This window comes from Bombyx mori, chromosome 17 (genome assembly GCF_030269925.1).
Source record: "Bombyx mori chromosome 17, ASM3026992v2".
In the NCBI taxonomy this organism is placed as follows: domain Eukaryota; kingdom Metazoa; phylum Arthropoda; class Insecta; order Lepidoptera; family Bombycidae; genus Bombyx; species Bombyx mori.
In genome coordinates this window covers 8,004,784-8,017,236 of record NC_085123.1, presented here as the reverse complement: position 1 = coordinate 8,017,236, position 12,453 = coordinate 8,004,784, and the positions used below count along the sequence as shown (strand labels likewise).

General features: G+C 32.5%; 2 protein-coding genes across 4 annotated transcripts; one reads left to right on the top strand and one right to left on the bottom strand.

Annotated features, from left to right (window-relative positions):
- The first annotated feature begins 28 nt into the window (after window positions 1–28).
- LOC101746707 (phosphatidylinositol N-acetylglucosaminyltransferase subunit Q) lies at window positions 29–5,011 on the top strand. The gene is made up of 7 exons (XM_004926987.5): window positions 29–916; window positions 1,493–1,618; window positions 2,513–2,648; window positions 3,605–3,749; window positions 3,828–4,020; window positions 4,112–4,226; window positions 4,799–5,011. Exons 1-7 carry the CDS (start codon window positions 362–364, stop codon window positions 4,975–4,977), a joined length of 1,449 nt encoding a protein of 482 aa, XP_004927044.1. The 5' UTR covers window positions 29–361; the 3' UTR covers window positions 4,978–5,011.
- LOC101746567 (nuclear distribution protein nudE-like 1-B) lies at window positions 5,000–11,915 on the bottom strand. 3 transcript variants are annotated; one of them, XR_009975371.1, is made up of 8 exons: window positions 11,446–11,915; window positions 11,209–11,362; window positions 10,605–10,741; window positions 10,228–10,364; window positions 9,844–9,999; window positions 9,526–9,608; window positions 7,097–8,554; window positions 5,000–6,816 (listed from the first exon to the last, which is right to left on the bottom strand). XR_009975371.1 is itself a non-coding variant. In XM_012691106.4 (7 exons), the coding sequence occupies exons 1-7, from the start codon at window positions 11,517–11,519 to the stop codon at window positions 8,147–8,149; spliced, it is 1,149 nt and encodes a 382-aa protein (XP_012546560.2). In that variant the 5' UTR covers window positions 11,520–11,915; the 3' UTR covers window positions 5,000–8,146. The 3 variants fall into 3 exon arrangements, 2 of the variants coding, with proteins under 2 accessions (XP_012546560.2, XP_004927043.1); XM_012691106.4 differs by having other exon boundaries at window positions 5,000–8,554; XM_004926986.5 differs by lacking the exon at window positions 7,097–8,554 and having other exon boundaries at window positions 5,000–6,640; window positions 11,446–11,908.
- Window positions 11,916–12,453: the final 538 nt, after the last annotated feature.

Genomic DNA, 12,453 nt, shown 5'->3' with positions numbered 1-12,453 from the left:
AAAGTACAGCTAATTTCACAATTGACATTTGACGTTTTAATTTGACATCAACTTTACCAAAAAGTAAAAATATTGAGATTAATTGAGAATATGTGTGAAATTTCTCTCTCCTAAAAGCTGATATAGTTATAAATTTAAATAATTCCTACTAAGGATACGAACACCGAAGTACCTAGTGTTTTCCCTCATAAATCACAGCTTAATTATAAAGGAAAAAAAATTAAACTAATAGATACAGACCTAATAATTTTACTATCTCAATTATGTCTGTGTACACATGAATTAATATATAAAAATGCTTAAATATTTAAATATGTTCACAAACGGTTGCCTAGTTTTCTGAAATATTCAACACTTAACAATGAAGAGTCAACCCGTCAATATTTTTTTTCCAATTTTCCCCAAAAATAGCTGCGTATGTTTCAGTGGTTACGTTGAGAAAGATCAACATGTAATAAGTATCTATATTACAAAACTGTACGATAAACTATCTTTAAGAACGTCTGCAATAGAAAGCAACAAAAAAGAAAGGGAAAATCAAATAAGAATACATGGACATTGTTTTGAAACAATGCTAGCTAAAACACAGAGCTTTAAAAATTATATGATATTGGATCTTAAATTTCATAAAGTCAATTTATTAATAATTGATGGCATCGAGATATCTGCAGAAAACAGTATTGTGTTACTATATGACCACTATAAAATTAAAGAATCACAAACCCCAATCGATTTTACACCATTCACTAAACTAAAAAGATTGATATACGAGGAACAAAATGAAAAACAATGTAAAGAATGTGATTTAAACAATGTGAAAGTACCGTGGTTATCAAATTCAATGTTTCTACAACACATCTATGTTTACTATCAACTAATTCAATGGCTTATAATTTCTGCAAAGACAAATAAAAAAGTAAGTTTTACTAAAATAATTAAACAATAAAGAAAAATGACAATGATACTCAATCTTTAAAAAAAAAAGACATTAATTCTAAGCTTAATTATTTGCTTATTTTTGTGTGAATACAATACCAGTGCAGTAGTCTGTGGCACATTGTGATTTCTGTAAGAAAGATCTCTTGTCTAGTAACAGTTACTTTTTACCCTCCACTTCCAACCGAGTTCAATTGAGGACTTCATGAGATGTTGTTGAAGTTCACACCAATGTTTTACTGCTAATTTTTGAGTTCAAGTTAAAAACGATTAAAGGCAGCCTCTACCACTTGAAAATTCATAAATTATTCTAACTAGTTATTAAACTTTTATTATCATAAATATAAAAGTGTAAAATCAGATTAACAACAAGAAAATAGTAGTATTAATAGTTTGAATACAATAATTAGGAGACTGCTTTGTAAAGTTAAGTTTTTATAAAGATCAATTGATATTCAATTTACCAGACAATTAGAAACAGAAAATTGATTACAGAATCTACAATGCTTAGAATGAAATATTAGTACTTGTTTATTTAAAAAGATGACAATTTCAGGTTACAATAAAACAAGGTAATTTAATATTGGCAATAATAGCCGATGTGATATTAGGCTGTATCTTATTGCAACTGCTGTTAGGAGACATCCACAGCATTAGCTCATTACTAATGGGCATGCTCGAGGTAAGTACACAAGAGGAAACAGCTATTAAGTATTTTATTTATTAGGATTAACATTATTTATTAATAAAAATCACTAATTTTCCCAATGATTAAGATTCAAACATAATTGGGTACTAATTAATGACCACTCAAATTTAATTTTAATTTATAATCTCCCATTTTTTCTTTGTTACTATGTACACATTAGGAGAAACAACTAATTTAAAAAAATATTGATAGCACAAAAGCTAATTTTAGTAGCTACTTAATGAAAAAGAATAAAAAATGCTTCCTGACAGTTTAAAGGTGTATAAAAATCCTAAACAAAGAGTACATATATATATTATTTTATATTTTTATTATTAATATTAAAAAGTTTGTCTTTTCGTACTATGTGTATGTCACATAAAAATTACTAGTAAATATGTGTAAATTACATGTAAATAAAACTAAAGATCAAGTTCAGGTTCATAGGGTGTCTACCATTTGAAAATACAGCTGAGACTTTGACCCCATGTCTTGGAGGGTCACATGATGTCTAATGGCTTTCAGTAAACACTTAATACTGAGTGAGCTGTGAGCCGACCCTTCTATGTCAAAAAAAACTTGGCTGTTGATATGTGTAAAAATCGCCATTGATATAACACACCCCTTTTTTTCACACGCTTTTATTAAATTTACTGTGACCCTATATATTATGTAACCAATTTTAAATGTTCAAAAACTTAAAAATCTGTACACATATCAAGAGCTGATGACAATACAATAGTTTTATACCAATACAATACGTCCTTTTTCGTCCAATATTCTGATTGCGATAGTAGTAGAAAGTTGATATTTTTTAATTTTAGCACAATATTTATCGTTAAATTATTAACTTTTGTAAAATTATTGGTTTCGTTATTTTTCTTGCAGAGGTTAATAAATTCACTTTATTCATTGTTAAAATGGTTAATGGGTGCACCAGTGGGTTTGAAGTTGAATAATGCTTTCAACAAAATGTTAGGAAAATATTTTTCTTACCACGTTCAGCTGTGGTGGCTGTTTTTAGGTAAATATGATTTACAGTTATGCTTAAAATTCGCCATATCATATCTATCAAAAATGATGGTAGTTATTACAATCAAGTTTGTGTTCGGCTGTGCATTGAATTTTTTATTTCTCTATCAGACGAGCTCGCGAATTATCTGATGGTATTAGTTATCAGCGTCCAGTGTGCTTAGTGCGAGTTTCTTAACGCTCTCGATACCGTAAGAGTTAAGCCAATTTTGTAGTTGGAACAGCGCCCCTAACGGCAAACGTGCGTAAACGACCCCATTCCATACAAATATGAGCTAACTTTTACGCTATCGAGAACGTTAAAAAACTCACACTAAGCACACAGATTCTACAGCGCAGATGTCGCCACCATATTGAGTAAACGCAGAAGTTTTCAGGGCCGATCTGTTTTTAAGTAGTAACTTAAATCTAGATACCTAAACGTAAATACCTTTGCTCACCATGAAAAGTCCAAGTCTTAATTGCTATGGTATTATAAGCACCTACTGTATTATAAAACAAAGACTCGGAACTAGCCTCTGAAGGTATAATAATTTACGTTGTCGATGTGTATTTGGACTCCGGTAATCGCTTAACACCAGGTGGGTCGTGAGCTCGTCCATTCAAATAAGCCATAAAAACTCAAATTATTAAGAAAACAAAACATTTCAATCATTTTTTTTGAGTCCTTGGATGGGTGGACGAGCTCACAGCCCACTTGCTGTTAAGTGGTTACTGGAGCCCATAAACATCCACAACGTAAATGCGCCACCCACCTAGAGATATAAGTTCTAAGGTCTCAGTATAGTTACAACAGCTACCCCACCCTTCAAACCGAAACGCATTATTGCTTCACGGCAGAAATAGGCGGGGTGGTGGTATTTCTACTCGTTTTCAGTTTATAAAATGATGAATAGTTGTATTAGTTCTTTTCACACTTTTTTTATGATTTTATTAACGTAATTTCAGATGTTTCGGGAGAAAAACTTGACTTAATACTACAGGTCTACCGATATGTGGGTTATTTAGGGCTCACGTTTCAAATAGCAGTGATTTCGGATATGATATGCATTGCAACGTTTCATTCATATTGCATCTATGTTTATGCTGCAAGGTGAGAACTAAAAAGATGAATAAAAAATGCATAACCTAATGCTAACCTATTAATAAATAAATATTTCTTAAATTTCAGATTGCTTAACATGCAAATATCAGGTCTGATTGCATTGTTGAGACTCTTCGTTGGTCGCAAATACAATCCACTGAGGGGCAGCATAGACTCTTGTGAATATACGAATCAAGAATTATTTGTAGGAACCGTGGCTTTTACAATATTGTTGCTTTTGCTGCCCACAACAGCATTGTATTATATTGTGTTTACACTGGTATTGAATATTTATTATGAAATTTATGACTACATAGTAACTTTTATGTATGATAATAATATGTATAATAGATACAATCGTTCATTTTCAGTTTAGAATACTATCTCTGGCGCTTCAGTATATATTAGCGCAGCTGATCTACATTATACAAACATTCCCGTTTTATGTGATATCCCTCTGGGTGTTAAAATCGCCAAAAGTAGCAGGTAAAACAATGTTGCTTATTTTTATTAACTTGTCGCAATTAGTACGAAACCTAGTAGTACCATACCAAGCTGACTGCCGCGCAATGATCCCGTTTTATCCTATCCATTGCTACGGATACCTAATCATATAACTTCAATGAACACAATAAAAAAAACAGTATTAATAGGTGTATGTAATCAAAATATAAAAATGTTCTAAGTTGAATAATCTACATGTAAGCTATGATTATATTATTATTGATATTGGCCAAGACTAGATGAGAATAAGTGCACCAACTAGAAAATGCATATAACGTAAATTGAAACCCAACAGGGAACCATACCCGGACCCATAGGTACAATAGCCAGACACACTATCCACCAGGCCAATGTAATGATTTAGCTCTCATTGCCTTTTAACTAGGATAAGATGCATATTTCTTGGATAGAATTTAGTTACCTACTAACCACAAGACTTATTCGTCAGGCTGCCTGGCTCGCAATGTTTTACTACATGTTGATTTAATGTCAAAAATGAGTGACGGCTGGCAGCGCCGTAAAAGTGCATTTTAATTATAAACAATTATTTGCAGGAAACGTTTTAATAGAAAGAGTGAATGGTAGAAACTCACCTTTAGTTGTGGAGGTGCAATTGTTGAGCAAATCCTTAACAGATTTGGTAGCCATGTTCAGACCGCCCGTTGAAAAACCGAAAAATCTTGAATGGACCAATCTATTATCCAATGTTCTAGTTGGAAAACAAATTGTATAAAGACTGCTGTTAAATAAAACAATTTGATTTATTATCAAGTTTTTTTTTAATATCTCAATATTTAATATTGCGCAAAAAATAAAATTGTTGGTCACCACACGCGTGAATGCATAAATGCTTACTTTACAAAACGATTTGCAGCAAAACTGGGCAAATACACAGATATCGTACAATTGTAAAAATCCTAAACCAAATTTTATTTAAACGTACCACTAAAACTTAGGATATGATTCAGAATTTATTTAAATAAAAACACCTGTTACGAAGACAAAAATTAATATAAAACTAATTCTAAATTTGCAGTCCAGTGATATTATTGAAAATGAAACGGAATGCAACTTCCAAAGTAAATGTAATCTGAAATAACATTATGTAGGTATATAACATTATGCATCTACATATAAACTTCAAATGATTAACATTTTAAGGCAAGACTTGTCAGTTATTAAATTTAACATTGCTTTTTACGTACCTAAACCTTATGAGCATATTTGTATGATTGTTACAAAAGATTACTTGGGACAAACGGCTATAAAATTATAGCACTTCTAATTTTTGTTATTTTTCATAAATAATATTCGAGTATGATAAAAACCAGTACATTTCAGTAAGTATTAATTGTATTTCCATGCTAACGAATGAAAATATCAACATAAACATGCATGCAAGTTGGGTTAGTTACGATAAAGTTCATAGGATGGCCGTGGAACGTTTCAAGATCATACTATTAAATATTTCAAAGGTTTCCATTACGGTATAAAGACGACGAAATTTTTTTACTCGGAAATTTGAAAACGTCGATGTAATTTTGGATTGCATTCTTCTTCTTTTAAGAATTACTATATATTTTTGAAAAGTAGAACGAACAATATAACTCGCTAATGCATATTATGATATAATAAAAATCAATTTTATATAGTAAATACTTTTACAAAGAATTATCAGAATACCGATTTCAAACATACTTACTCCGATCACGTACGATATTATTTACACTAAATCACTTTCGAAAATAATTTTATATGCCCATTTACAATGACTTACAAAAAATTCATATTGAAGTTATTATTAAATACTCCTTCATCAACACTAGCGTGTTTTCTTAGCGATGACTCTCTTGACTTTCGTGCGACTGGAGGGAATCCTAAACTTGCTGAATTCTTATCAGTAATGATTGTCATACAATCCACACGCGCACAAGTACCATACAAGAAACACCACAATGTGTCGAAGCTATTCACTACAAGGCGTGCTGCAGTCCTGTCGGATCTGCGGTGGGTAGGCCAAAAACACATCGTTCAACACATCCGATACTTAACTATTTGATCATCACAGATATTATTAGTATATTAGGAAAATGTGATTAGACGATCACAGATTTTAATTTTTTCATGAATATTTAGTATTAACGACAACTTGAAGCAATATACGTTCGTTTGATCTGATTGATATATGTATTTAATATAATATCACACTATAACACAAGCCAGAGTTGCGGCGGCCTGTTGCAGACACAAAAAATGTAGATGAATGGATGGCGTTACGGATTCTCTTAATTCTTGAGTACACATCTGTAGTCCTTATTGACTTCCGAGGTCGTGTTTGGTGAATGCTCTTTAGGTCTAACTGTACCACGACACGATGCTAATTTCGATTCCAAAGCCTACAATGAGAAAATTTCATACATGAATGTGACGTTAATATTAGTAAGTGAAAGGAATGGAAAATGTGTAATTTTAACCACCACTTGTTGAAAACCAATAGAAGAAGCGAAGCGAAAACGTTTAGAATTAACCCTTTACCTGCGAAGACTAAACGAAAGATGTTATTACCAATCTACTATATGAGTCGTCTATTATCAAAGGTGGCAATCTGTTCATTTGGACAAAAAAATATTATTGATATGTCAATACAGATTGATTTGAATATAATCGTCTCCTTCAAAGAATACGGTTCAAAACCTGCATTAAATAAAGGTTAATACTTAACCTGTTATTTATCTAAGATGTCGTTCAGAAGAGTTTTGTGACTGCCAATGGAATACAAAGTCAATAATTCGTTTTTCTGATTTACCAATAATTGTCCAAAAGTCACATTGCCGGCTTTGATAATAGTCGACTCATATATAATAGATTATACTACACAAGGCTTAAAATACAAATAGTTATAATGGCCACATTGAAACTACTTATGAAATACTTAAATATTATGTGTTTATCATATTATTATAAACCAATTTTTTCTACATGCCCATAACCGGGTAACCATTCTTGAATTTGATGTTTGTGAGCCCAGAGGGAGGCGTAGTGACGTCACATTTGTCTATGACAAACACTAAATCGATTACATATATATATTTATGATCATTAACTTATTATGAGTTTGTACACGACTAACTCCACAATTATTTCTCATCTAATTTGGATACAATTTCTTGTGCTGTATTAAGATGTGCTTGAGCACAATAAAACAACTGACCACATGGGTATGTGTTTGTTGTTGTATAATATGAAATAATTGTCGCAAGTACATATGTCGTGTGGAGCTCAACATTACTACCCAGCCCACTCAGTGTGCTTAGTGTGAGTTTTTTAACGGTTTCGATAGCGTAAAAGTTAGCTCATATTAGTATGGAAGGGGATCGTTTGCCTTCCTTTGCCGTTAGGGGCGCTGTTCCAACTGCATACGAAATTGGGTTAGCTTTTACGCTATCGAGAACGTTAAAAAACTCGCACTAAGCACAGTTTCTCGCCGGATCTTCTCAGTGGGTCGCGATTCCGATACGGTGGTAGACTCTGCGAAACACTGCTTTTGCTAGGGCTAGTGTTAGAAAATTCTCTGAGGTTAAGCCCGTGAGCTCACCTACCCGTACGCGCGTAGCTGGAATAACCCCTTGGGCTACTAGCAATCGCTAGGTAGGTTAAGTAGGTCACTACTCCGCACTGCGCAACAAACTCAGATTTTTTATGGCATAGGTCACAGAGTTCGTTACCAGACTCACTCACTCACACTTTATCATCACTACAGTTAGGCGGTAAGGCTATAATTATACGTTATCAATATTAACAAATTAACCTACACATAAAACTTTATGCTATTGAAATAAATGTACGTTTTGTTCGAATAAAGCTTGGATTGAAATCGAAATAAATAAAAATTGTGAATTTTATTATTTCGACGTTTGCTTGAGTTTTCCTTGGTCATGATTTTTTCTCATAGATGCAAAACTTAAGATGTTTTCTAATCCCTCACGCGAACGCACGGCAAAGGATTTTCGCAACTTCCCATTTTCGCCTTGCGTCGAACGCGCAAACGGCTGCTCCGAAGCTCTTTGCGGACAATGAGGCTGTTTCACTGAAACGTCACTCGTATTCTCAGGGCCCGAGAATTGTCGCGTATACAGTCTAGGTTTTCTGTATTCCACGGAATCACTTTTGGTCAATTCATAATTATTGGGGATCCTATCTGGCTTTAGGTCCGGTTCGCTTGTGGCCTGTGTCGGTTGATTAGTGGCTGCAGCTGGTGTATTGCAGGAGCATTTAATCTTACCACAATCACGGCAAAGAAACCTCTCAAGCTGCAAGCAATAAATTTCATGCATGCTACAACAACACACCATGCCAACTACACAAATATATTTTTATGATTTTTTTTTACTAACTACTGAATATTTACATTTAATGATTGTCCAAATATGTTTTACTTACGCCTAATGTGTAAAAAAAAAAGTTTTCTGCGTATAAATGGTGTGGTGAAAGCTTATATTCATTTATTTTACTAGCTTATTACTTCACATATAAAACACCCAGCTGCTGTACTGTATGTAAATATACTGTAGTATATGTAGCTTTTACATGCTAGTGCTAACTAAACTTTATATATTTCTCAGATCAACTTAAATCACGATATAAATATTAGATTTCTTTGCTTTAATTGAAACTAAAACATATTGATTGTGTTTAAACAAAAGGGTAATAATATGTTACAATTCTAAAGCAATCGTGAATCTCAGTTTTTTATGTTTGTTATTTAAATTCCATTGCAAATTCTATTCGATGCACCAGAAAATTTATATTGAGAATGACTATCGATTAGACCTTCACTAAATCGAATCTATGTTGAACACGAAGAATAAGATATCATAAATACATTCATACATATAAGTATACTTAGACATATATTGAAATATATAAACAAAATACTATTAGAAAATGCAGCCTTAAAAATGATGACTAGCATTTATACATTCTAAGCTAAACACTGAAACATATGTGTAAATACAATAAAATATTAACAAAATAAAATATAACAAGACTTATTTTATTAGGCTGGCATAGTAGTTCCCAGTAACTTTCAAGTTCATAATATACAAAACATTTGTACCATAGGGGACCATTTCAGTGTTACTGAACAAAACGTAAAGATTTTGACTAAGCAGTTTTACAAAATACATTCTAACAAATAAACTATAACAGTGCTTAGCAGTAATACAACTACAGTGAATAATATATAATTTTGCAACAGTGTCATAATATACAAGATACTCACCCCAACCTTCCTAAGGAGATCACCAACTAAATTTATTGCTGAAACTCTGGCCGATGGTGTCATTGCGTTACCATTTATTTCCCCTGTGACAATTCGATTGATTCAATATTATGTCAAAATGATAATAAATATCAACACAACCTTGAATAAAGATGTTGGAAAATAGTTGACTTTGGATATTATCTAATGCTCTTTCCTTGTCTGCAAGCTTACACTAATAAAAAAGGTTTGTAGCTTCATTTTTACAGTTGAAATACAATACAGTTAAATACCTTTAAAAAGATGCACAATAACCATTCAATAAATAAATGAACTTACGTTTTTGTGGTGACATAATGGATGTTTGTGTCTCAATCTCAACTTGATTCCGAGTTGAATTTGAAAGATGTCCGTTCGTTAATGTTGTTTCATTTTCATCTTCCTCTTTCTTACTTGACGGAATTCTTTCAACAACTTTTAATTCTTGTTTCAGATCTGAGGAAGGAATATAGGGCCAAATTTAAGATGATCTAATATTATCCAGAGATACGAATATGCCGGTATTCAAACAATTCACAGGCAGGTACCAATATTTTCTAATGAAAACATGTTCTGTACTTGACACATGTTCAGGAATGACTTCCACAATGACAGAATAACGTCATTCCATAAAAATTTAAACCTGCCAGTGCTGACCAGCTTACAATGAATAGTCTTTCTTACCTCTAGCTTCATCATTTGCTCTCTGCAATTTTATCCTAAGATTTTCTATTTCATCAACTTCATTTTCAAGAACTGCATTCCTCTCATATGCTTCATTTAACATTGTTTCTATACACGATACGGATTCTGATATGACTCTGAAAATATGGATACAACATTAATCAATTTTGCAATTTTGTTGAGATTCTGGGTGTCATTATTGGTAATTTTATTTCAAGATGTTTACAATACTCTGTACCATAGTATGTGTCACCATAAAATCAATGTTTTAATCACAAAAAAGTTAGTCACAACAGAGTGTGTAGGGTACTTACTACACACTACACATTATAACATACATCATAACTTTATACCTCATTTAGTAAGATTTGATTTACCTTTGACCTCTTTCCAGATCATCGTTCTTTTGTTCCAATTCCCTCACATATGCTGCCTGCTTGTCCTTATCTATCTTTAAAGCTTGTAGTTCATTTTCTAAAGCATTAGTCTCATATTGACTTCTTTCCAGCTTGTTCTAAAAAAATGTGTTTAACTCAAATACTAAACTGGATATTGTTTGTTGTTGTGAAGAACATGATGAACTAAAATACATGGCAAAAATGTGTTCATGATAGGATGATGACCTCCAACCACAATCATCAATCATGATGGATACAACTAAGAAGAAATTGGACCAGGCTAAGTAAAACTTATGGCAAAAGTGTAGATATCCATTTTTTTATTGGCCTTGTAGCATTCAAGCATACAACTTCCTGGTGGTGAGTGGTTACTGTTGTTCATGGACATTTGCAATACCAGGGACAGAGCCAAGCTGCTGCCTACAGTATATCCAAATCCCACATTATACCTAATTAATTAGAAATATGATGGCTTTTTATCTCAAGTTTAGAAGTTAGTTTTTTTAGAAAAGTTAGATCAATGTCATTTTACTATTTTTATTTTTTTTAAGAATTTGTATATAAATGACCTGAATTAACTTACTTTTAACATTTCAATTTCATTTTTAAGGCGTTGATTTTGGTGTTCCAGATCTCTGTTCTGCTTTTCAACTTGCCCTAATGATGCTTCCAATTCCTTTTCCAACTGAGCCGAATTTTCTGTGTATTCATCTAATTCTTGCTGAATGTCGTTCACTCTGTAATAATAAAAATGTATGAATCATACTAGCAAATTAACAAAAAAGCAAAACATTGTGCATGCAACTGATAAAGAACACACTTCTGTTCATAGCATTCTGCTAGATTTTTCCAGTACTCCACTGTGTCACAATCTGCTTGTTTCGGAGATTGCATGATCCTATTGAAGCTTACAACTTTTAGCAAATAATTTCCAGAGGCTGATCAACGAATCATAACAACGTACTGTTACGTTGTTTTAGAAATTGCTTGTATAATCTCTATTTATACATGAATATAAAGTTCGCTCGCTGTGAACAATATTTTTACGTTTGTAGTAAAATTTCACCCATAAACACATAAAACTTAAAACATAATACAACTTCGTCGTCAATTCAAAATTCCAATTCCAAAACAGTTTAGAATTAAAATGGCTGTTCTGAACTCTCAAAAATGTCAATTGTCAATATGACAAAACGTGAGAATTAGAGGTGATCGTCCCGGCCATAGACCTAGGTTTCATACTACAGTGGTCCCGGCTAGTTTAGTAGCGTTGTTGGCGTTTGAATATAAATGTAATTGCAGGCAACACTTGACACTTGTTTTTAAATAGCCCCCATGGAGTTAGTAAGTACATTAACTCCATGATAGCCCCTCATCACCTACAGAACCCAATCCCCTCAAATTAAACCGTCCAACAAGCGTTTAGGTCGAATTACTACCGATATGTCGAAACGAAGTTTACCGATCTTTTTTTGTTTTTTTTTTTTTAATTAAATTAAAAATCTAACAAATTTATTAATTTTTCAGTGGAAAAATTTACAAATCTATCTAGATTTGTAATCATTAACCATTAAACTAATACCATTATTAAACCATTACAGACTAGTCAGAGCTACCTCTATTAAAGAAAATAAAACGAAATTCAATGTATGAAAATCTACGTTCCCTTTGGTGAAAATCAGGGACTTTAACCATATATGGTATAATATGTTGTTGGACGGTTAAATTTGAGGGGATTGGGTTCTGTAGGTTGATGACGGGCTATTTTAAAAACACACTGCTTCATTATAATTATATTGCAGATAGTTTGAACACTGTTACACCATTA